Raw genomic sequence first — 23,224 nt, forward strand, 5'->3', positions numbered from 1 at the left:
GCCAGAAGACAGGGAAAGAGAAAAAATTACCCTCCAAGAGTATACAAGAAAATTATTAACAATAGAGTCTGAACGAGGGATTGGGGAGAGGGTAGTCAGTTATATCTGTAACGAATATTTATGTCGTTTTACCCAGGCAACGTGTCCCTTCTTCCAGTCTTACAGTTCACACTTACAGTTGAGGACAAACCATGATCACCCACGCATGCGATCATGATCATCAGGTCAGGATTATAGAGGTTGAAATCTAGATAGAAGTTATAAGTCCAGTTTTGGCAAAGATCTTGCGTAAAAGGGCAAGAGAGGCTAATGACTAAATGTTTATAGTTTTTTTTCATCAATTATTTTGAAAATTCAGTAAATAAATTAACTCAATAAAATTATTTCAAATTCCGTAAATCAGATGGATTAAAAAGAAACTTGGAAGTCGATAAAATTTTGAAATTATTCAAGCAATTTTAGCGTTATTTACATTTAATCAAATTTTTAATCCCATCACAATTCGTGATTGACTGAAGATTTAAATTACTTACGGCGTTATCACACTTACACATTAAAATTTTAATGTGATTCATATTAATTGTCGCTTGTGAGCGTCCAAATATGTTATTTGTGTCTTTGAGTCACTTAATATTTGGGGTTTTTATATTTATTGATAAAGAAGTGGACTTGGCCAGCAAAAATAAGTTTAAATTTAAATAAAGCATAAATATTTTTCACATTAAAAAATTAAAGAGAAAATCGCATTAATTTTTCGCATTAATGCTATAAATCAATTTATATCAAATTTTGCGGGCCAAGTCTACCTTTTTATCAACAAATAGATCAAATTTTGAATATAAAATGATTCAAACACACAAATTACACATTTGGACTCTCACCAGCGACAATTAATGTGAATCATATTAAAATTTTAATGTGCAAGTGTGATAACACAGTTAAAGGCGTATAAGTTCTAGCCAATCAGAAAAAGCAATAGAAAAGAAATATTTTATGAAAATTAGATAAATGACAAAACTACATTCCAACAATTTTATTTTATTTTTTTATATAGTTATTTGACTTAATTTTCACAGCAATATATTTTCACTACAGAACAAAACAAACAAATAATTATGAATTAACTGGCAAACTTTTATTTTTAACTACTAGAAATAGAAAGCTCTCGATAGGGGGCGTTGTCAACTGCTCTTGATTTTTAGTTCTCAAAGTGTTCTGAAATTATTCTCAAGTTCGATCAAAATGACTAAGACGTCTTTGCGCGCAGAAGAAAGAACTAAGAAAGCCTTAAGACAAAACAGCATAAAACGATTGAAATTATTTTACAAACGGCACAACTAATAAAAATTTCAATTAAGGTAAGGTACTCTCTAGTCGGCCGTTTAACAAGTCGGCCACTATGTGTTCTTCAAGTCGGCCGGTGGAATTATTTATTCATATTATATAATTTTGCAATAATTTTCCAGGAGTTTTATTACATCATAAGGTCAATAATAGTATAAATAACACAAATGACCGAGAATACAAATGAAATTAGACACAAAACATTAAAAAAATTATTAAAAGTCAGAGGATTCAAATTTACCTTAAGCAATATTGGTCATTTTTCAGCATATTTTGATGTTCTTTATAATATTCACGACATTTTTTCACAAAGAGTTATTCGATTTATTACCTGTACAGATTACTTTAGCAGTCAAATTTTGAGTCAAACCGCAAGTTGAGAACTTTAACTAACTCACTGTGCAATAAATTTATTTTCATTATTGATAAAAATATTAATTTTCTGTCTTAAATGTGAAGTTGTGAAATTTTAAAGCCATGTTCCTCAATTCGGCCGGCTAAATAAAAGAATAAAAAGAATTTTTCTCTTACAATTTTTTGTGTTCTTAAAATTACTATTCTTTAAAGGTTTTCTTTCTTTCTTTCTCAATATCCTTTTCTAGTGCGTAAAAACGTTACGGGCTTTTAAAATTTGAAAAATGGGTGGCCGACTAGAGGAACCCCAGGTGGCCGAGTAGAGAAACGCTTATATTGAAGTGGCCGAATTGAGGAACACTCTACATTTTTAAAACATTTTAATTTTTTAATAATCTAAAATTATTTTATCTCCAAATAAAGTATACAATCAGATGGACAAAGATCTATACTACAACTTAGGGTGAAAATTTGATCAAAACAGGCAAATTAAATGTCCTTTTACATAAGTTTTTCATAAAACCCATCCTTAAGTGGCCGACATACAGCCCCTTACCTTACAGCAATTTAATTGTTAATTTAGTCATTTAAAAAACAAGTAAAATATTCTGATTTGCTTTATTTTCTAACCTAAAGAACATATTATTTTTTATATTAGAAAAAAGTTTTGGGATTTAGAATTCAACGTTTACTTGTCAAAGTAAGTTCAATGAATTCGCTACTTCTAATCATGGAAAATGAAAAAAATATTTATCTTATAAACCCTTCTTTAGGATAAATAAATAAAACAAGGTTTCGTGTTTAAATAATTTTTAAAGGACTAACACTCAAAATCGCTTTATTCGTTATTAAATGGGCAAAATAATAAACGCTTTACTTAAAAATTACAAAGAATTTTTTATTGTACGAAATATTTAGACATGCAAATGTTAGAAAAAACTCGATGGATGACACTATTGCGCTGTCAAAACTGTTCCCAATTTTTATTTTTAAGTTTTTGTACAAAAAATTCAATCAAATTGAACTTTTTCTCATAAAAGGACACTTTTTTTTCATAAGGAGTTAAAAAACGTCTAACAAGTTTGTTGAGAAATTTCTCAATGGCCCATTACGGTCAAAAAAAAAAAAAAAACAAAAATATTGAAGAAGAAAAACTAGAATCTTGTTTAATCTGTAAAATCTCTAATGTTTTCATCATAAAAAGGATAATAAGCCATGTTTTTTTTTTTAAATACAGTTCTTGAGAGTAAAGTCTTCTTCACATGTAATGAAATATTTTACTCCATAAAATATTTTAGTTCAATCGTGTATTCTGATTGGTCAAAACTTTTTAAGCTTTGAAATCTTGCAGATTCTAACCAAACAGGAAACACAACGCAACCGAAATATTTTAAGAGGTTCATAATGTTTAATAGTACTTTAGACATTTAGGGTAAGTGTGCCAAATGTTGGCATAGTTGCATGCAAGCGCCAAGTTCTTAAGCTTGAAATGTAATATATTTAATACAAATTGAATTTTTTGTTACTTCTCTTGAAGGAGTGTTGCTCGGAATCGTTTTTGTTTTCTCTAAAATCATTTTTACCATATATAAAATGAATAAAAATATAGACATAGCTTTGGGTAATATTTCGGCCACCTTGATTCTCATAGTTCCTGACCTTACCAGAATTCTTCCAAAGTCTTTTCCACATCATCTCGTTCGACATTTATCGTTTTTTTTTTCATGGTATAATCTCTTAAAATATGCAAAACTACAAATTCATAGAAATTTCAGGAACCATAGAAGTGGCCGAAATTGAAGACTGGCCGAAATTGAAGACTGGCCGAAATTTGGTACAGTTTCGCTATAAGACCATACTTAATTTGTATATTTTCTATGGAATCTAAAACATATTGTGTTATTTTTTATAAACTTAACAGAGAGAGTCTCAAATGGGTCAGTGGATAGAGTAGTGGCTCTATGACTGTGAGGTCACAGGTTCAAAGCTGAGCAGCAGCAGAAAAAGATTTCTCATGCCATATCGGTTTTGAATTCGCCCAGTGAATGAATGAATAGTAATGTCAATGGTGCATATTGGCAAAAAAAGTGAACCGCCTAAATAATAGAGGCTGGTACGAGAATGAGTTTCGGCATGAAAGTGGTACTTTAGTCAATACAAATATTCACTCTCACTGATCCAAACACACGCCGAGATGGGCTACTGTGATATAGTAGCGGCACTGGTTGGCCACAGAGCTGTGATATGGAGCGGCTACCCGTATTGGGGGATAAAATAAAATAGGAGTGGGCAAGCATAAGGGGCCCAATTGTGGCCTGGATGCATCGGTATTCCGAAATGGAGAACTGACCCCTGGCAAAATCTTATCTTATTTTATCTTAACTTTTTCCGGACCACAACATATCCAGCGAACGAATTTCAGTAAAACTCACTTTATTGTAATTCTTAGTGGTCAAATATGATACTTTCGTAGAGAAAGAATTTTTTCCGCCTTTGGGAAATTGGAAAACTCATGGGTACTCTTGTCCCCAAAAGAACGAAAAGGAGACAAACTGCAATCTTCAAAAGTCAATAATATCAATTTTGTGAATTATTTTTACGTATCAAATGACTCCTTTACAATGTTGATCACTAAAACAAGAAGAATTATTGACCAGTATCTTGTGGGATGTGCAGGAAGTGCTAAAAAGGACACCCAGCTCCTGCTTGCCAACAGATTCCTCAAAATATTTCACACAATAACACTTTAACACACATTTCTTTCAGCACGATGTTATTGCAGACACAATAAGCTTTCTCAAAAGCATAAAAGACACTTCCTGGACAATCAGAATTCACCAAAATCAGGAAGAATAGGAAAAACTTCCTTGAAAGCAATCTGCCTTGCTGCCAAATGTCAAAATTATCGGCCATATTGGCAAAACTGTCGCTCCCGCTTGGAATTTTGTTACAAAGTTGGTGTCAAAAAGCAAATGGCGGGCATTGGTGGGATAACCTTACATTTGACCTCTAGATTTTTGGGGACGAGAGTACCCATAAAGTTTGAACAAAGTTTTTTGAAAATTTAAGAAAAAATTGCTTTTGAATTTATGTAATCTGTAATTGTTAGTTATCATACTTATTGGCCCCGAGAGGTTTTTCCTTATTCAGGTCTAGAAATATCAAAAAAGTCACAATATCTGCAAGGAAGCAGAAAATCGAAAATTCACGATTTTTGCCCAAAAATATCTAAGCTCAGGAGCTAATTAGGATCCCGCAAAAATATCCTAGATTTGGACATACTTATAGTTTGTAATTATCCAGAAGAATCGGATTTTTATCGATTCTAGATAGTCTAAAAAAATTGTTGTTTCCATGGGTACCTAGAGTCCCAAAGGAGATGAAAGAGTTGACTCCTGAAAGATTTCGTAAGGGAACATCTTTACTGTCTTTAGTGTCTTTCAATTGAATTTATTACAGTTCAAAAATTAGTCTCAGATATGTATCTGACCTAATTATTTGATCTCAAATATTTGTTCTCATAAAATTCGCATTTGATTAGTTGAGAATTTGTCTGGTTAAAGGAATTCTCAAATCTAAAAGACGTTCAAGATCTCAATATCTCCTTGAAAACTTTTAATTAACCATCCCTGTAAGAAAATCTAATTGATCGCACCCCAAGATTCAGGACATATCTTCTTAAGGAGATCACGTTTTTCTTCTGGTGTGCAACTTGAAGGGAAAGAAACACGAGAGTCTCGAGACTCTTTTTCGCCTTCACCAGTTTCTTCTCCTTTCGTGTCTGTGGTCTCTGATGTTCACAGAATAGTAAATTTGTGTGGAGTATGAATGGGTTCAAACTCCTGCCCTTGTCTCACACACTCCACTCCTCCGTCTGAGCATAACGTTACCAGACTCATGTGAGTATCGGAATGCCCTCGTGCCCCCTGATCAGTTCCTTCCAACAGCTCCACAAAACCTCGTCCACATGGCGATTTCTCGTTTTTCTCTCTCTCTTTCTCTTTTTCTTCTGGCTATTCAACTTTTCTTTACCATCGAGGCGCCCTCCAGCTAAAAAATACTCCTTGTGACTCTCCGTATACCTTCTTCGCACCTGGTGCCTCAAAAACGTAGATTGTACCTCACTATTTTACTAATATACCCAAGTATGGGTGTTTCTGCTCTTTTTTCTTCACACACCATTCGCATTCACGTTTTTAATGCACTCCTGCCTCCTGCTTCCACAAAAATACGGAGTCAGCTGCTTGCTGTGCGTAATATCAGAGATATAATAACAACACGTAACTCTTAATCATCCATCGAAATTTCACGTTTTATTTACACTTGAGTGCAGGAATTCAATTAACTCCAGAAAAGGATAAAAGGGATAAAAGAGTAAAAATACCATTTACATCATGAGCATTTTCTTAAGGAGTTTCTTCATTTTAGCATTTTTTCCGTGACTAAGAATTTCTTAAAATATTTTAATGTCTTTCCCTATTTTTTGGAATGAAAATAATAATTTTGAGAATTAAATTTTGGAAAAATATTTTAGAGAAAGTTCTTCCTCATAGAACACGTGGTGTTTTGGCGCTCAAATTTACGCGCAATATCCAAGACACCAACCAACATCGAAAAAGCTCGAATGGCTTCTCCGACACTAAAAAATGCGCGCGAAACTGCAGTTTACACGTCAGGCATTTTTGAGGTTACACTTCTTCCTCCAATTTTCAGTGATTTTCCCGGGATTTTCAGTGTTTTCCCACGTGAAATTGTGCAAATAGTAAAGAAAAGTGACAAGAGTTACCCAAAATGAATCAGGTTGATGCAAATGTTGGGCATTTGAAGGTGAAAGATGAGATTGCAGTGCGGTGTCGTGCATTGTTCTTGGATTTCCTGGAAGAGTAAGCTAATCCCTGAGATTTTCCAAGATATGAGGTCAAGCTGATTTTCTTTATGAATTTCCACAGGTTTAAGGAAGACGGTGAGGTGAAATACGTGAAATTGGCTGAAGAGCTTCTGTCTCCGGATAAATCCTTGCTGGAAGTTAGCTTTGATGATCTGGAGAAATTCAATCAGAATCTCGCTCAGACAGTCATTGAGGAGTACTATAGGATCTACCCGAGTCTCTGTGATGCCGTAACAACCTTCGCCAGAGACCATTTCGATGTGAAAAAGGACAAAGATTGCTACGTGTCCTTCGTGGAAGTCCCGACACGTCACAAAGTCCGGGAATTAACCACTTCGAAGATTGGTACTCTCATTAGGATCTCCGGACAGGTGGTACGCACGCATCCTGTGCATCCGGAACTCGTGTCTGGGACTTTTGTTTGCCTGGATTGTCAGACGGAAGTGACAAATGTTGAGCAACAATTTAAATTCACAAATCCCACAATTTGCCGCAATCCCGTGTGCTCCAATCGAAGGAAGTTCCTCCTGGACGTCGAGAAGTCCATGTTTATTGACTTCCAAAAGGTGAGAATTCAGGAGACGCAAGCTGAACTTCCACGGGGTTGCATTCCCAGGTCAGTGGAAATTATTCTGAGAGCAGATATTGTTGAAACTGTCCAGGCTGGAGATCGATATGACTTCACAGGGACACTGATAGTTGTACCCGATGTGGGAGTGCTCCAGTTTCCCGGAGCCAAGGCCGAATTGGGATCTCGGCATCGGCACGGTGGAGAAAATCGTCCAGAAGGTGTTAGAGGCTTGAAAGCTTTGGGAGTCCGAGATTTAACATACAGGATGGCCTTTCTGGCCTGCAGTGTCCAGGCCACAAGTGTCAGATTCGGCGGGACAGACCTCCCAATGAGTGAGGTAACAGCTGAAGATATGAAGCGCCAAATGACGGATGCAGAATGGAACAAAGTATATGAGATGTCCAAGGACAGAAATCTCTATGCAAATCTCACCAGTAGCCTCTTCCCGTCCGTTTATGGAAATGACGAAGTCAAGAGAGGAATTCTATTGATGCTTTTTGGCGGCATTGCCAAGACAACCCATGAGAAAACAAGCCTTCGTGGAGATATCAATGTTTGTATTGTTGGAGATCCCAGCACAGCTAAATCACAGTTTCTCAAGCAAGTTGCCGATTTTTCTCCACGGGCAGTCTACACTTCCGGGAAAGCCTCATCTGCTGCCGGTTTGACAGCAGCTGTGGTGAAAGATGAGGAGAGCTTTGACTTTGTCATCGAAGCAGGAGCTCTAATGTTGGCAGACAATGGGATCTGTTGCATCGATGAATTTGACAAAATGGATCCAAGGGATCAAGTTGCCATTCACGAAGCCATGGAACAGCAAACAATTTCCATTGCCAAAGCAGGAGTCCGGGCAACTCTCAATGCCAGAACTTCCATTCTTGCAGCTGCAAATCCCATCAATGGACGCTACGATCGTTCCAAATCCCTCCAGCAAAACATTCAGCTCAGTGCTCCAATCATGTCCCGTTTTGATTTATTCTTCATCCTCGTGGACGAATGCAACGAAGTCGTGGACTATGCTATTGCCCGGAAAATCGTCGATCTCCATTCAAATGTGGAGAGTCCGGTGGAGCAAGTGTATTCCCGGGACGAAATGCTGAGGTACATCACCTTCGCCAGGCAGTTTAAACCTATCATAGGAGAGGAAGCAGCAAAACTCCTCGTGGACAACTACAGTCACCTGAGGCAGAGGGACACAGGGACTCTGGGCAAGGGAACCTGGAGGATCACAGTGAGACAGCTCGAGAGTATGATCAGATTGAGTGAGGCCATGGCCAAAATGGAATGTGCCAATGAAGTTGAACCAAAGCACGTCAGAGAGGCCTACAGGCTCCTCAACAAAAGTATCATCAGAGTTGAGCAGCCAGAGATCCACTTAGACGATGAAGATGATGAAGCATTGATGGAAGTGGACATTGAAGACCCCAATGTGAGTAATTTTTGCACTTGATTATCTTTTAGAGCCAATAAATCAATAATGACTGTGTTGGTCATTATAATGTTTTCAGTTTAGGCTTTGTGTCGCAAAAACTAAATTGCCTATTATGATCTTTTCAAAATCAAGTCGCTGGTATACCCAACACAGAGAGAAATCCGAAAAAGTTAAAATAACGTTCCGGAAATGTTAATTTTACCCTGCAGTATTGATCCGAAAACGGTGTAAATATTACCCTTTTTAGGTGTATTATGGGTTAAATTTACCCTTCTTTCATGTTGATTTTACCCTTAAAAGGTGTAAAATTAACATTAAAAATTTTGATACATTTTTACACCCAAAAAGTGTAAAAGTTATGACGAATGAAAGTTAATCGCAGCCTTTTTTTCTCAGTGAAGATACAAAATGAGCAAAAACACCATTTTATTTAAAACAAAAATTTTGGGGAGTAATCAATATCCATTGAAAATAGGAACAAAAATAAACATATTCTCTAGCTTTCTTTTGTGAAACATAGGTAGCATTTTGCCAAATTTTACCACTTTATATTTGCTTGGTAGCCATAACGTAACAGTGACGTAACAGTAACTCACTATAGATGTATGGTTCTTCTACTGCGTGATGGCGCATATAGTAAGGTGGGGTAACTGGATCGTTTTCCGAAAAGTGCTACTTAAACGCTTGTTTTTGGACTGATGAAATTCTTTTTTACTTCTTCTAAATCAATAGCATCATTCATTGTTTCATTCAGAAACATAATATAAAAAAAATTATCAAAAATATTAAAGAAAATTTCAAAAATAATGATAATACTGAAATAAGTCAGCATGCACTAACTGGGTCGCCTTTTCGCTATTTCACTTTTAATTAAACCTTTGGAATTAAAATACTTTTTTCACAAGGAAAAAAAAACAATAAATGTTTTCAATCAACCATCTGTCATTAGCGAAAATGTCACTGCTAGAAAATTTTTAGTGAAGAACCCAGCTGGCACAAGATTGAAATGAGTACAATTACACTCACTTTTTTAATGGAAAAATATTTATTTTTCTTTTTTCTCAAAGTTAAATAGTTATATTATGGTAGTGACTATATTACGAAAATAAAAAGAAAAAAAAATTTAAGTGGATTAGTCATAAATGATCCAGATAGCGAAGCGCCCGGATTAGCACACTTGACTGTAGTATAATCCAAAAACAGCACGGATACAGCGAATAACATAAAAAAACAGTAATAAACCTAGATTAGTTTATTGTAGGCGAGATTCTTAACGTGAGCTAACTCGAAATGCTTACAAATTCGATTTGAAACAGATGTTTTGGGACACAATAACAGGCCGTAGGGTGATACCGGTGATACATAAATGGCGCCACTATAAAAATCTTGAATGCATCGAATCAGTCAACTTTTCAAATGATATGTGTCAAAATTTGACACTATATGGTCCGATTACTGTCAAATTTTGACACACAGCTGAAGTATTTCTTTAATTGAAAATTCTGAGTTTAGTTTTTTGATTTAACTCTTTCGTCTCCATTGGTACTCTGGGTACCCATGGAAACAACAATTTTTTTAGACTATCTAGAATCGATAAAAATCCGACTGGATAATTACAAACTATAAGGATGTCCAAATCTAGGATATTTTTTGCAGGATCCTAATTAACTCCTTTCGATTTTCTGCTTCTATCAGGTATTGTGACTTTTTTGATATTTCCAGACCAGAATAAGGGAAATCCTCTCGGGGTCAATAAGTATGATAACTAACAATTACAGATTGCATAAATTCGAAAAACAATTCTTTCTTAAATTTTCAAAAAACTTGTTCAAACTTTATGGGTACTCTCGTCCACAAAAATCTAGAGGTCAAATGTAAGGTTATCCCGCCAATGCCCGCGATTTGCTTTTTAACACCAACCTTGTAACAAAATTCCAAACGGGAGCGAAATTTTTGCCAATATGACCGATAATTTTGACATTTGGCAGCAAGGCAGATTGCTTTCAGGGAAGTTTTTCCTATTCTTCCTGATTTTGGTGAATTCTGATTGTCCAGGAAGTGTTTTTTTGGCTCTTGAGAAAGCTTAATGTGTCTGCAATAACATCGTGTTGAGAGAAATGTATTTTAAAGTGTTATTGTGTGAAATATTTTGAGGAATCAGTTGACAAGCAGGAATTTGGTGTCTTCTTGACCACTTCCTGGACATCTCAGAAGATACTGGTCAATAATTCTTCTTGTTTTAGTGATCAACGTTGTAAAGGAGTCATTTGACACGCAAAAATAATTCACAAAATTGATATTATTGGCTTTTGAAAAATTGAAGTTTTTCTGCTTTTCGTTCTTTTGGGGACGAGAGTTCCCATGAGTTTTCCAATTTCCCAGAGGCGGAGAAAATTCTTTTTCTACAAAAGTATCATATTTGACCACTAAGACTTACAATAAAGTCCGGAAAGAGTTAAAATTATTATTTTCGTATGAAAACGATAATCCGTAGCAAATTTAGGCTAGATTTAGTATTATCCCCAATTCCTACTCTTCCCCGTTTAAGATGATTCAGATTTGGTTTTCGCATTGATTGGCGTTGAATGATCTGACAGCACCAACATCTAGTCACCTACCGATTTTCAACCTTTGCCGAAATCTGCTTGTCGATATCTCTTTTCGTTCTCTCTCCAAAAGTGGTTATAAGACGGACAGACGGACGGGACGTCAACGAAAATGGATTTTTGGCGCATATTATAATCGTGGTCTATGAGTGTCAAAACGTGTAAATCTAAAATTTTGGGCACGATCTGACGTGGTCGGATTTCATCTCGGACCACAAAAGCTGAGATTCTAAAGAATCCCAGCTAAAGAGATGTCGTAATGTCGTATGACCGTTTGTTCAACATCTTACCTGCCCCCATGATAAGTTGACTACGCTAGAAACACTAGGCAGCGTCCCTATCTAGCGTTGGTCCTTAGAAGTTAAAATGTTTAAAAGTTGTAGTATTTCGTATGACCTTTCATTTGCGTACCGCTTCGGTCTTACAAAACCGAAGATACGGCGTTTTGAATTTTATGAATTTTGACGGTTCTACTGAAATCACAGGGAACCCACTACACTTTTAGTAACACCTCTGCCTGGACCATGATATATGGAAAAAAGACCTGCTGGCATAATACGGATTTTCAGAAATGTTTTGGAAGTTTTAAGCTATCATAGTGCCACTATTGACGAATTTTCAATTAAATTGAACTTTGAAATTTGGGCAAATTAGCAAAAATTGATAAATTGCAAACCTTCATAGGAGAATGCCCAAGAAGCAAAATAGCTGCCTTATAGAACCAAGTATTAGACAAGTCTTTTAGTGCACTTTTAAAAGACTTAAAGTGAAAATTTTCTGTTGAAATTCTCATAGCAGCTCTTAAGATCCTTAAGAGTGCGCCACTTTACTCATAGTAATCTCAGTGATGGAAGCAAGAGCGTTATAAGTAAATAAATAGATTTTTGGTTCTATAATGCCTTTCTTAGGGAATTCTACAAGACTATTTTAAGAAAAAATTGCTGCTTGGGTGTAAGCATGGTTCACACACAGTGAACTTTCAAACGATGCGAATTTTCTCTTTCTTTAATGGCGTTCCTATGTTTCCTTTAATAGCGTTTAAATGTTTCCTTTAATATCGTTTAATAACATTCTTTTAATAGCGCCCCTAGTGGTGGTTTTACAAAATTTCATTGTTAGAAGAAGTGACACTTCACGAGATCTTTTTTCATTCTTGTACCTGGATGATCAAATATTCAAAATTAGAAGTGATAATGGCCATATTGTGGGCACTCAACGGGTCAAGTGATAGAGCACTCGCTTTATAATGCAAGTGCCCCGGGTTCGAATCCCCTTTAGGCCACCAGAAATTTTTCTGGCGTTAAACTGCACTAGATTCCACGGGCATGGACTGACAACCTCATTCCGTACAAGAAAAAATAATAATGCATGCCTAGAAATCCCCTTGCGGGAAGGCCTTGTTCTTTCATGGAATGTTGTGCCAGCATTATTATTATTATTATTATTAATGGCCATATTAAGAAACTTAGTTAAGCGTTTTTAATTTCTAGCAATCTAAGTCCGAATGGTATCGTAACTTCTTTTAGCCACAAATTACAATCGAATATTTAAGAGTGGTTAAAAATAGATTGTTTATGCCAAAAATTCGTTTCTGTATAAATACAAAGAGTAATATAACAACAAAAAATCTAATCAACCTTTTATCATTGTGCTATTTTTGTCAAAGAATGCCCAACAGCCAGCAGAATCAAATGCTCAAGAAGGCGAAAGAGAAAGTCAGGATGGAGACGCAGAAACTCCTGCTGTACAGAAAAAGAAGCTAACTCTATCTTTTGAAGATTACAAAAATCTTTCTAACATGCTGATCCTTCATATGAGAAACGAAGAGGCCCGATTGGAAGCCGAAGGAAGTGATTCGGAGGGAATTCGTCGATCAGACATTGTTAATTGGTATCTTGAACAGATGAGTGACCAGATTGAAACTGAAGATGAGCTGATTGAGAGGAAATCTTTAGTTGAAAAAGTCTTGGATAGATTGGCCTATCATGTAGGTTTAGAAGTCGTTTTTTGTTTTATCCTCAGTTATAACCTTGCATTAACTTCTTTATAGGATCAAGTTATTATTCCTCTGCGATCAACAGGATTACGAGGTAGGAGAGAAGCAGGTCAGGACCCAACTCCAGATGAAGATACCGAGGATCCCTTGCTTGTTGTCCATCCCAATTACATCGTAGAGTAATCTCTTAGTGTTTCAATCACGTTTTTGTACTCAATTATCTCATCAGATTAAATATTTTTTGCCATTACATGAAAGCCTTATCATTTTGTCTGTTTATCGGTCAATTATACCCCAAAATATTGTTTTGGAGCTTAAGAGTACGTTCCTCAATTTGTCAAATGGCAAAATTTCCCAGATATTGTGCTCGATGACGCGCTCTGGAGGCCGTGAAATTGCGGAGCGACAGAAAAAACAACACACGCCAGGTGATGCACTGAAAATCTAACAGCTGGTCTCTTTGGACACACTTATCGCTCGTTTTGGCACAATCCGGCATAGCTCAGCGATGAATACGTGGGCTTCGGTGCACGTGTACTCATTATCAGGCTTTTCTTAAAATTTGAACGAACTAGAAGTGAATGGGGAAGAAAAAGTATTGCGATAGCATTTCGAGTACACTGATGAATAAAAAGCCGTAATTTGACTTCAATCGTACCTGGATTGAGTGATTGCCTTATCAGAGATTAGGGACTGTGGGAAAATGAGTGAAGTCTTGCTGATTTTGGAACTTGACGCGGATGATGCTTCAGGATTAGCGGTATGGTCTCAAGAACAAGAAGTCTGTTTATTTATAAATTATGGGTAAGACGGCGATGGACGCTTGATTTTTTTTTAATCATTAGGGATCCACTGATCCTCAAAAGGGTTATAGCAAACTATTTACATGCTTTTCAAAGCAGATAGACACAGGAAAACGCTGGATGATTTGAGTGCTACACAATTGATTACTTAATAATGCTACTAACAAATGATCATGGGGAAGGCAATGCTGTTCAAACGATTTACACACTGGCCAGGAGGGCTTTTTTGTGTGTGTTTGAGGTGGAACCGGAAGCAAATAATCCACAAAGAGCAGCTCATATACTGAAATAAATCCGAAAAAGTTAAAATAACATTCCGGAAATGTTTAATTTACCCTGCAATACTGATCCGAAATCAGTGTAAATATTATGCTTTTTAGGTGTATTAGGGGTTAAATTTACCCTTCTTTCATGTTGATTTTACCCTTAAAAGGTGTAAAAATTAACATTAAAAATATTGATATATTTTTACACCTAAAAAGTGTTAAAGTTATCAGGAAAAAAAATGTGTAAAAATATATCAACATTTTTTAATGTTAATTTTTACACCTTTTTAAGGGTAAAAATTACACGAAAAAGGGTAACTTTAAACCCAAATAACCTGAAAAGCATAATATTTACACCGATTTCGGATCAGTACTACAGCAAGGTAAAATAAACATTTCCGGAATGTTATTTTAACTTTTTCGGAGTTCTCTCAGTGAGTGTATCAGGCAACACTTTGATTTTCTTTGATTGCTATGTGGTACAGTAGAGTCTCGCTACAGTCCATATTTGGTTTCAAATTTGACACTTGGGTCGCACTATAGTCCATGTAATTTTTTAAAATTATCAACGACTTTTAGTATTGAAATTGCTCGACGGCTTCCACTTTCTTTGCGATTGTGGTACTTGTCCTTGCTCTCTTCATTGTGGATCACAATTATCACAACTACTTAATTAAGTTTGCCAAAAATATTAAAATAATTATGCATGTCGCATACTAAAAAAACATAACCTAACTTAAAATCAGTGTTTTGAAATCAACGGTCGATAAATTGTGGACTATAGAGCGATGGCCTATAGCGAGACTCTACTGTACATTAAATTACTCAAATCGTTTGAAGCCAACGCTTTCAACGCTTGACTACATAAATACAACTTTGATGACTCCAATAAAAATCGTAAACAAGGTTGGCAGTTAGCATAATAATTGCACCCGCCTTATAAGATATCATTGTTTCGCCCGATTACTGTTTCTTGATTTTATCAATCTCAATTGTGGATACCAAATTCAACACTATAATAAACTGAAAAAAAATCGGGTTTACAAGGTAAAGATTTACTAAATTTGTCCAGTTTTCATAAATTTGCCAATGGTAAGCATTTAGTTAATGTTTAGTAATTACTTGATTAACATTAAGGTATTGCGTTAGGTTAAGTACCTAATGCGTTAGCTACGTTGTTTTAGATTTTAGCTAGCTAATAGGGACAAGCAACTCTATGGGACCAGCGCAGTGAAATTACAAACCAATTCACGTAGGGTAAAGTGATACAAGTTGGACATAGTGTTACAAGTTCGACAAATCGCCGATACAAGTTGGACAGGGATTTTTTCTTGATAAATACAGTACAAAATTTGTTTTTAAGCACAAGGAACTACATTATAAAACTAAAGCATTAAAAATATACAAATAAAAATGAAGTACTAAATTTATCAAGAAAAAAAAAAAGCCCTGTCCAACTTGTCCCATTGTCCAACTTGTACCACTTTACCCTATATTTGACTTTTGTGTGTTATAACTTATTAAATGAAGCGTTGACATGAAAATACAAGGGGTAACTCATATTGAGAAACCCTCGTCAATTGTCCGAGAAACGCTTCGCGAAACCCGAGAATCCCACATTTTGCATCGCGAAACCCGAGAAACCCAATTTCTGCATCGCGAAACCCGAGAAACCCACTTTTTGCATCGCGAAACCCGAGAAACTCAAAAAATGCATCGCGAAACCCGAGAAACCCAATTTCTGCATCGCGAAACCCGAGAAACCCACTTTTTGCATCGCGAAACCCGAGAAACTCAAAAAATTGCATCGCGAAACTCGAGAAACCCACTCTTTGCATCGCGAAACCAGAGAAACTCAAAAATTGCATCGCGAAACCCGAGAAACCAGAAACCCTTGTCAGAAAAAATTGAAATGAGTTACCCAAGAAACGGCCTAATATGATTCTTTTACAAGAAATTGATGTAGAGCAACATTTGAAATTCCGGACAAACCAATTTAAAGTCCGGACAACTCTCTTAAAACTTGATAAAAATAATTCATTCATAATGGATTCTGTACATCTTTTAGATCAAGAAAATTTCATAAAGTCGAAATTCGCATCCTTTTATCCCTTAAAAATTTCGCATATATCTATCTTACTCTCTCACACTCTTCTTTTTTTAACGTCACACTAAAGTAAATTTATTTCAGTCCAATTTTGAGATCGAAGGAGTGGGATGGACTTATGCAAATCTGTTGAGAAAGAAAGGGACATGAATTTTTCTTTCATGAAATTTTACTGATCTAAAACGTGTGCTACAGGAAAAAAAGCGTTGTTTTCAAAGTACAGTAGACTCTCTCTCAATCGGGCATATGGGGCAAAATGTCATCCAAATTATCGAGATTTGGGCATCAAAGTCATTGTAAATTATAAAAAAAAACATTCAATTATAATCACGATAAAACAAGAGGAACTTTTCCGAATTTGAGCAAATTTGATTCAAAATCAAACGTGAAAATTGTCAACAAAATTCTTCGCCCGATTGAAAAAGATCTGATTGAGCGAGAGTCTACTGTACTCTAGTAACTGCAGAAATTAGTAAACAATGTCCGAATTTTTAAATTGACTCGTCCGGAATTCCAAACCTTCACAAAGAATAGGAAAAAATGCAAAATTAAGATTTTTAAAAATTTGTTTTATCTGCTTACTACAATGCTTGTGAAAAACTTATTTTTTTTAACAAGTCTCTCAACGAACATAAGATTAATTTTTTATGTTTGATCTATCGTTAAAGTTTTAAGAAAAAAAAAAACGTCCGTCATAGAAATATGAATCGCAACTAGATAGAGTTGAATATGACCAATGGTAACATTGAAAATAGCTTTAAAAAAATGAGCAATAAATTAATGGTAGACTACCAGTTTTCCAGTGCATCCTAGGAAGTTTGCTTCCCGTCTTTCTCTGAAATACCTTGATCTATGAAGTGAGAGAGTGCAGACGGTCAAAAGTAATATCACGCTGAGATAACTCCCCAAAAACACGCGAGACCAAGAGTTTTAGCCAGGGATTTGGGTGTGGGTGAAAGTGGGTGGGGAAAGTGATAATGGTAGGTCTGTTCCTGATATCCAACACTCGGCTTGAGGCTATTTAATCAGCGGTTCGTATTTTGGGCAATTTCAATAGTGAAGCGATTTTCAGTGAGTCAAGATGAAGGAACGTGAGAAGCAAAAGTGGACGTACCATCCCATGACGGATGGCGTGAAGTGGACAGAATACTGTGCAGAGACACTTGACAAGATCTGGAACCGAATTCCCAATTTTCTGGGACATTTTATAGCTACATTGGCTATTTTTGCATTTGGAGCTACGCTAAAAGGTGAATGGATTCTCATAATGGTGCATTTCTTGAGACAAATGGGAAAATCTGTGTACACGGGGGATTTTGAGGGTCTGGAGGAGAGCCAGGAAAATCTCACATTTCCTATCAGTTGGGACGATTTGACGCTAGAGAGATTTCATCTACAGAATTGGCCGTATTTCTGGCTATCCTCAGCTATTGGATCCTACGCGATGTATTTCCTAATTGGAGGATTCATTCACGTAAGTTCGTAGATCAAGGTTCAATTTTTGGTTTGGAATTTTAACAGCACCTGGTACTCTAATCTAAATTTACTTTCTTGTGCATAAATCAATTGGGTGAAATATGTGATAAGAGCTTCCTAATCGAGTGATTGGGTTTTACGCCAATTTATGATGTTCTCGTTCAAAGTAATAAATCAAGAGAAATCAAGAACACCCCTAAAATTCATAAAATACGATCAGAGGCCTCTAAGATCCTAATCTCGATTCCTAAATTATTTTAGTGGTACTTTTATGTGAGGAGACGCCACAAGGCTCATGAATGGAAGATACAACCTGATAAATTCCTCCCGCCAAATTTGGAACTCGATGAAATCTTTTGGGGAAGCCTATCTTTGCTGATCTGTTCAGCAATTACTGGGACTCTAGCTTGTTATGCTTCAAATGATGGGCCTTTGATGAAAATCTACTACCAGTGGGATCAGTATGGCTGGTGGTGGCTCATTCTACAATTTCCTGCAATTTTTATCTACCAAGATTACGCTACCTACTGGCTACATAGGATTTATCACTTTCCCTGGCTTTACAAGAAATTCCACAAGCTCCATCATCAGTACAAACAGCCAACAGCCTTCTCAGTCACTGCAATTCATCCAGTGGAGATTGTTCACATTCAACTAACCTTGCTAATGCCCATCTTTCTCATTCCTCTTCATTGGGGTAAGTATCCGGCTACAAGGGATCAAAAATGTATCTAGGGAAACAAGGTTTCTCTGGCCGAAGGACTCTGATCTAACTGATTTTACTTTTCTAGCTCCATTCTACACTGTAGTCCTTTACTCCTATTACCACGCAATCCTGGATCATTCCGGTGTGGCTTTCAAAGCTTTCTGGTGGCAACCATGGCAGCCAGACGCCTCCTTCCATGATAACCATCATCAGTATTTCCACGTGAATTTCGGTTTCAATATAAAGTATTGGGATAGAATTCATGGGACTCAGAGAAGAAAGGATCGTGTGTATACTGAAGATACCTTCTATGGCGTAGGGAAAGGCTTTCAGGAAGTGTCTGAAGATGTTCTTATGAATGACTTACGAGAACGTGAATCAGAAAATCCGCTCGCCTACAAGGACAATAAGAATGAATTTGTACTTACCAATAAAGAACTACAGAATAAGAAGCTAAAGAAAAAATGATACACTGAAGAATTATACTACACTTATTTTAAATTTTGTAAATAAATTTAATTATGGTTACTCAAATTTTTTCTCTTATTTATAACAAAATTGCAAGAGGAGAAAAAACGAAACTTTTTTGGCCATCTTTGATTTGAAAAGAAAATCGAATTCGAAATTCGCCGTAGATGCGTCATTGCGCAATGCTCGAGGGCGAAAAAGCTCTTTTCAATGTGACAGACTGACGGCAATTCTGGCGGCAAAATACGCGTTTCGTGTTCTTGTGCAAGTGCATCCGGAGAAGTTCTCTCTGAGAATAATTAATTATTTTAACCCTGATAAAACAACAAATACCCAAGAAAACTTCTACACGTCTCCTACGGTATATTCTTCGAAAGTTGTGATAGAAATTTTAGGACAAAATGTTTGAGGCTCGTCTCAGTTCTGCCACGACCCTGAAGAAGGTTCTGGATGCTATTAAGGACCTTCTGAATGAAGCAACATTTGACTGCAATGATTCAGGGATTCAGGTGAGTCATCTGGATAATGTGGGATTTTTAGTGATACTGCAGTGGCTAAATTATAAGAGGAAAAATTTTAACATAACCTTACTTTCTTTCCGGACAGCTGCAAGCAATGGACAATTCCCATGTTTCCCTCGTCTCCCTGACGCTGAGGGCAGATGGTTTCGACAAGTACAGATGTGACAGGAATCTTTCGATGGGAATGAACCTCGGTAGCATGGCCAAAATCATGAAATGCGCCAACAATGACGATACCGTGACGATGAAAGCTCAGGACAATGCCGACACTGTGGTGTTCATGTTTGAGTCCCAGAACCAGGAAAAGGTGTCTGACTATGAGATGAAGCTCATGAATCTCGACCAGGAGCACTTGGGTATCCCAGAGACTGACTATGCCTGCATTGTTCGGATGCCAGCAATGGAATTTGCTCGAATCTGCCGAGATCTCTCCCAATTCGGAGAGTCTCTGGTGATTTGCTGCACAAAAGAGGGAGTTAAGTTCTCAGCCTCTGGAGACGTAGGATCTGCAAACATCAAACTGGCCCAGACTACGAGTGTGGACAAGGAGGAGGAAGCAGTGATCATTGAAATGCAGGAACCCGTGACTCTGACTTTTGCTTGTCGCTATCTCAATTCATTCACTAAGGCTACTCCTCTTACCAATCAAGTTCAGCTCTCTATGTCCATGGATGTGCCTCTGGTGGTTGAGTATCGCATCCAGGATATCGGACATGTTCGCTACTATTTGGCACCCAAGATTGAGGATGATGAGAACTAATTGGGTTCTTCCAGATTATTCTGGGAAGTGAGGAGACTCCCAATATAATTTATAAGGGTATCTATCGTGAGACTTCCGGACGTATTGGACTTTATAGGAGGGAAGTGTCTCTATTTTAGATTTTAGGATCATCGAAGGAAATAAATTGTTTAAAATATAAAAGAATTTTCTTTTACTGGTTTTAACTCTTTCGTCTCTTTTGGGACTCTAAGTACCCAAAGCAGCATATGAATATTCTGTGAAAAACATTGTTTTTCACAGATTCATATGCTGCTTTGGGTACTCAGAGTCCTAAAAGAGACGAAAGAGTTAATAACGATATAAAAATGTAATTCTTGGTTTAGGCATTGAGCATAAACAGAACAGCGTATGAAGCATATGCTTCATAAAATATCCTTTGTGTGCTCAATGGTAATATTTGATTTTAGCACCATAATTTATCTCAAAATGGAATACTCGAACTCGTAACTTGCTCTATACCTCAAAAGCACCTTAACATCATTTACCATTTAACCGCTTCTTAACCAATTTGAACTGATTCATAAATTACTAAAGAGATACTCAAAAACAGCTGAGGAAAGGGATTTCCGGCTTGACAGAAAACGGACTGCAAAAAAAAAATTGATATAAATTGCCTAATATTGGGAGCTTATAAAATAATTTTTGGATTGCCCATAAATGTATGCAAATTTTTTTCACGTGGTAGATCTGAAAAATTAGCACTTAAAATGTCTTGCATAAATTATGGCGTTTTCATAACTTTGCCAATCCCAAAGATATCTCCTGCAGATATGCAATTTTACTGTGTCATTGGAATTAAATCGCGGGCTTGTTTTCGGTTCCGAAAAATTCTTTCAAAGCGGAACTCTCTGTAAAATTGATTTTCGGACAAAAATTACTTATCAGTTCATAACTAATTGGAACCGGTTCAGTCTTGTCAGAAATTCCAAGACCTTTCCAATCAGACCGAACATGATACCATTCGATTGAGAAATACGTTTTCTAGAGCCTCTTTAACTTTTGACCTTGATTCAACGGTATTTTCTTATATGGACGAAACATTCGACTAGAAGATAAGTTTTAAAATACATATATAAAATTAGAAAAAAAAACGTAATCTCTGCGGAATGTCTGGACAATTTCTACGGAATTTGCGCAGAATTTCTGCGAAATTTCTGCGGAATTTTCATATCCATTTTTAAAAGGTTAAACCACTTTGAAGGATCTATTTTGAAAATTTCCTTAAATTTTTCTATTTTTTTTTTTAAGATTTTGAAGTCTCCAACCTGACTGCATCGGACCTCATCGGTAATGAACATTGGTAAGGTGCCGCTAGGCCAAACGGTAAGAGATATTGACTTCCTGGTCTTCGACGACCCCTTGTAAGTCAAGGAAAGATTTTTTTTCTTATCTCCTCGCCCCCTTACGCCACCCCAACCTTTTAATAAAGAAATCGGAAAACTTCCTATAACAGAAGTTTTATTGTAAATATTTAAGAATTTAATGCTGAAGAGAACAAGCCTTTATTCACTGCAGTCGGCCCATAGGGGAGACCGGGGTACTTTTAGCCAGTAAATGAGACTTTTTTTCGCGCATGATTTGTGAAAAAATGATAAGGTTTGTCTAATATTTTTATGTTTCATAAGTAGCATTAGTTTATTGGCTATAGGGTAACGTGTGGTATTTCGGGACACTTTTAGTACTTTCAAATTTCAAACAGCCTAATGACTTCTCAAATTATTTTCTTCTTGGTTGATACAAATATTTATGTTCACTATTTTATCCAGAATAAGATTCTTACCGAAAAATGTTGAAAAATGCATAATTTTTTATTCAATATAGCAAAAAATGTAAAGAAGTAAGAACGGTTTCGTTAGAGACAAAAATCGCTATTAAGCAAATAAATTTCACTGAGCCTGACTATTTACCTTTAAGTAGAAGGTCTAAACTTCACTCTTTCATAAAAACTTTGTTTAAATTTCACTTGTAAAGTGGCTTAACTCGAAAAAAACTCAACACTGTGTTAACATCTGCAAAATTGACCACATTGAAAGTTTTATAAAAAGTGGAATGTGATACTCACAATTCACGCGTATTTCACACTTTAAATTAAATAAAATTTCAGAAGTTTTATGTTTTTCTGATACGTAAAGAGCTTAAAATTTCATATAGAACTTAAAAATAACAAGAAAACAAATATTTAGAGGATTTTTGATGTGTCCATCCAGAAATACCCATATTATGTCCCGAAAAGCACCTTGTCCAGAAATACCACACGTTACCCTATACGAAACAGTGTAGTTCAAAGCTCTAAATGCTTGACTTTTTCTAGAGAGGATAATGAAAAAAGTATGACACATTGGCTACACGTGCCTCGGCCTAGGAAGATATAGCCACTTTTGGGGTACTAATTGCCACCAGTTTCCCAGGGGAAATTAGGTGAGATTCTTAACAATCTCACCTACTATAATCCTAACAAAATTTCATGTCGTCCGATCGACCTCAAATTTGGCCAAAATGCGTTTCAGCACTTCCTGATCACGAATATATATGTGGCTAATTTACGTTCCCGGCCGGCCGGCCGGCCGGCCGGCCGCTCTTTGGAGCTTAATAGCTCCTAAACTAAAAAAGATATCGACTTGCGGTTTTCGGCAAAGGTTATATATCGGGTGAAAATTGCAACTTGGTGCATAGACCCCCCACCCCCCACCTCTCCTTCCGCCATTTTGAAGACCCCCCTTTTTTTGTTTTCTCAATAGCTCCGCCCCTATGGCATTCAGCGGGCTCAAATTTTAGTATGTTATAGCTGGGCCTTAGAGCTTTCCATCAATACCAAACTTAAGGTCCCCCGACCCCCCTGACCCGAGCTATAAGGGTCCAAAAAAAATTTCTTAAAATGGCCATAACTCCGGTTCTAATTGTCAGA

At 36.5% G+C, this 23,224-nt stretch overlaps 3 protein-coding genes across 4 annotated transcripts; all 3 read left to right on the top strand.

Annotated features, from left to right (window-relative positions):
* The first annotated feature begins 6,348 nt into the window (after positions 1-6,348).
* On the top strand, positions 6,349-13,441 carry LOC129805539 (DNA replication licensing factor Mcm6). 2 transcript variants are annotated; one of them, XM_055853521.1, is made up of 4 exons: positions 6,349-6,581; positions 6,648-8,586; positions 12,862-13,182; positions 13,246-13,441. In XM_055853521.1, the coding sequence occupies exons 1-4, from the start codon at positions 6,490-6,492 to the stop codon at positions 13,372-13,374; spliced, it is 2,481 nt and encodes an 826-aa protein (XP_055709496.1). In that variant the 5' UTR covers positions 6,349-6,489; the 3' UTR covers positions 13,375-13,441. The 2 variants fall into 2 exon arrangements, with proteins under 2 accessions (XP_055709496.1, XP_055709497.1); XM_055853522.1 differs by having other exon boundaries at positions 6,358-6,581; positions 12,874-13,182.
* A 3,973-nt stretch (positions 13,442-17,414) lies between these two features.
* LOC129805552 (uncharacterized) lies at positions 17,415-19,083 on the top strand. The gene is made up of 3 exons (XM_055853539.1): positions 17,415-17,841; positions 18,105-18,540; positions 18,635-19,083. Exons 1-3 carry the CDS (start codon positions 17,449-17,451, stop codon positions 19,015-19,017), a joined length of 1,212 nt encoding a protein of 403 aa, XP_055709514.1. The 5' UTR covers positions 17,415-17,448; the 3' UTR covers positions 19,018-19,083.
* A 143-nt stretch (positions 19,084-19,226) lies between these two features.
* LOC129805562 (proliferating cell nuclear antigen) lies at positions 19,227-20,460 on the top strand. The gene is made up of 2 exons (XM_055853557.1): positions 19,227-19,526; positions 19,624-20,460. The coding sequence occupies exons 1-2, from the start codon at positions 19,419-19,421 to the stop codon at positions 20,296-20,298; spliced, it is 783 nt and encodes a 260-aa protein (XP_055709532.1). The 5' UTR covers positions 19,227-19,418; the 3' UTR covers positions 20,299-20,460.
* The last annotated feature ends 2,764 nt before the right edge of the window (positions 20,461-23,224 follow it).

This window comes from Phlebotomus papatasi, chromosome 3, assembly GCF_024763615.1.
Source record: "Phlebotomus papatasi isolate M1 chromosome 3, Ppap_2.1, whole genome shotgun sequence".
In the NCBI taxonomy this organism is placed as follows: domain Eukaryota; kingdom Metazoa; phylum Arthropoda; class Insecta; order Diptera; family Psychodidae; genus Phlebotomus; species Phlebotomus papatasi.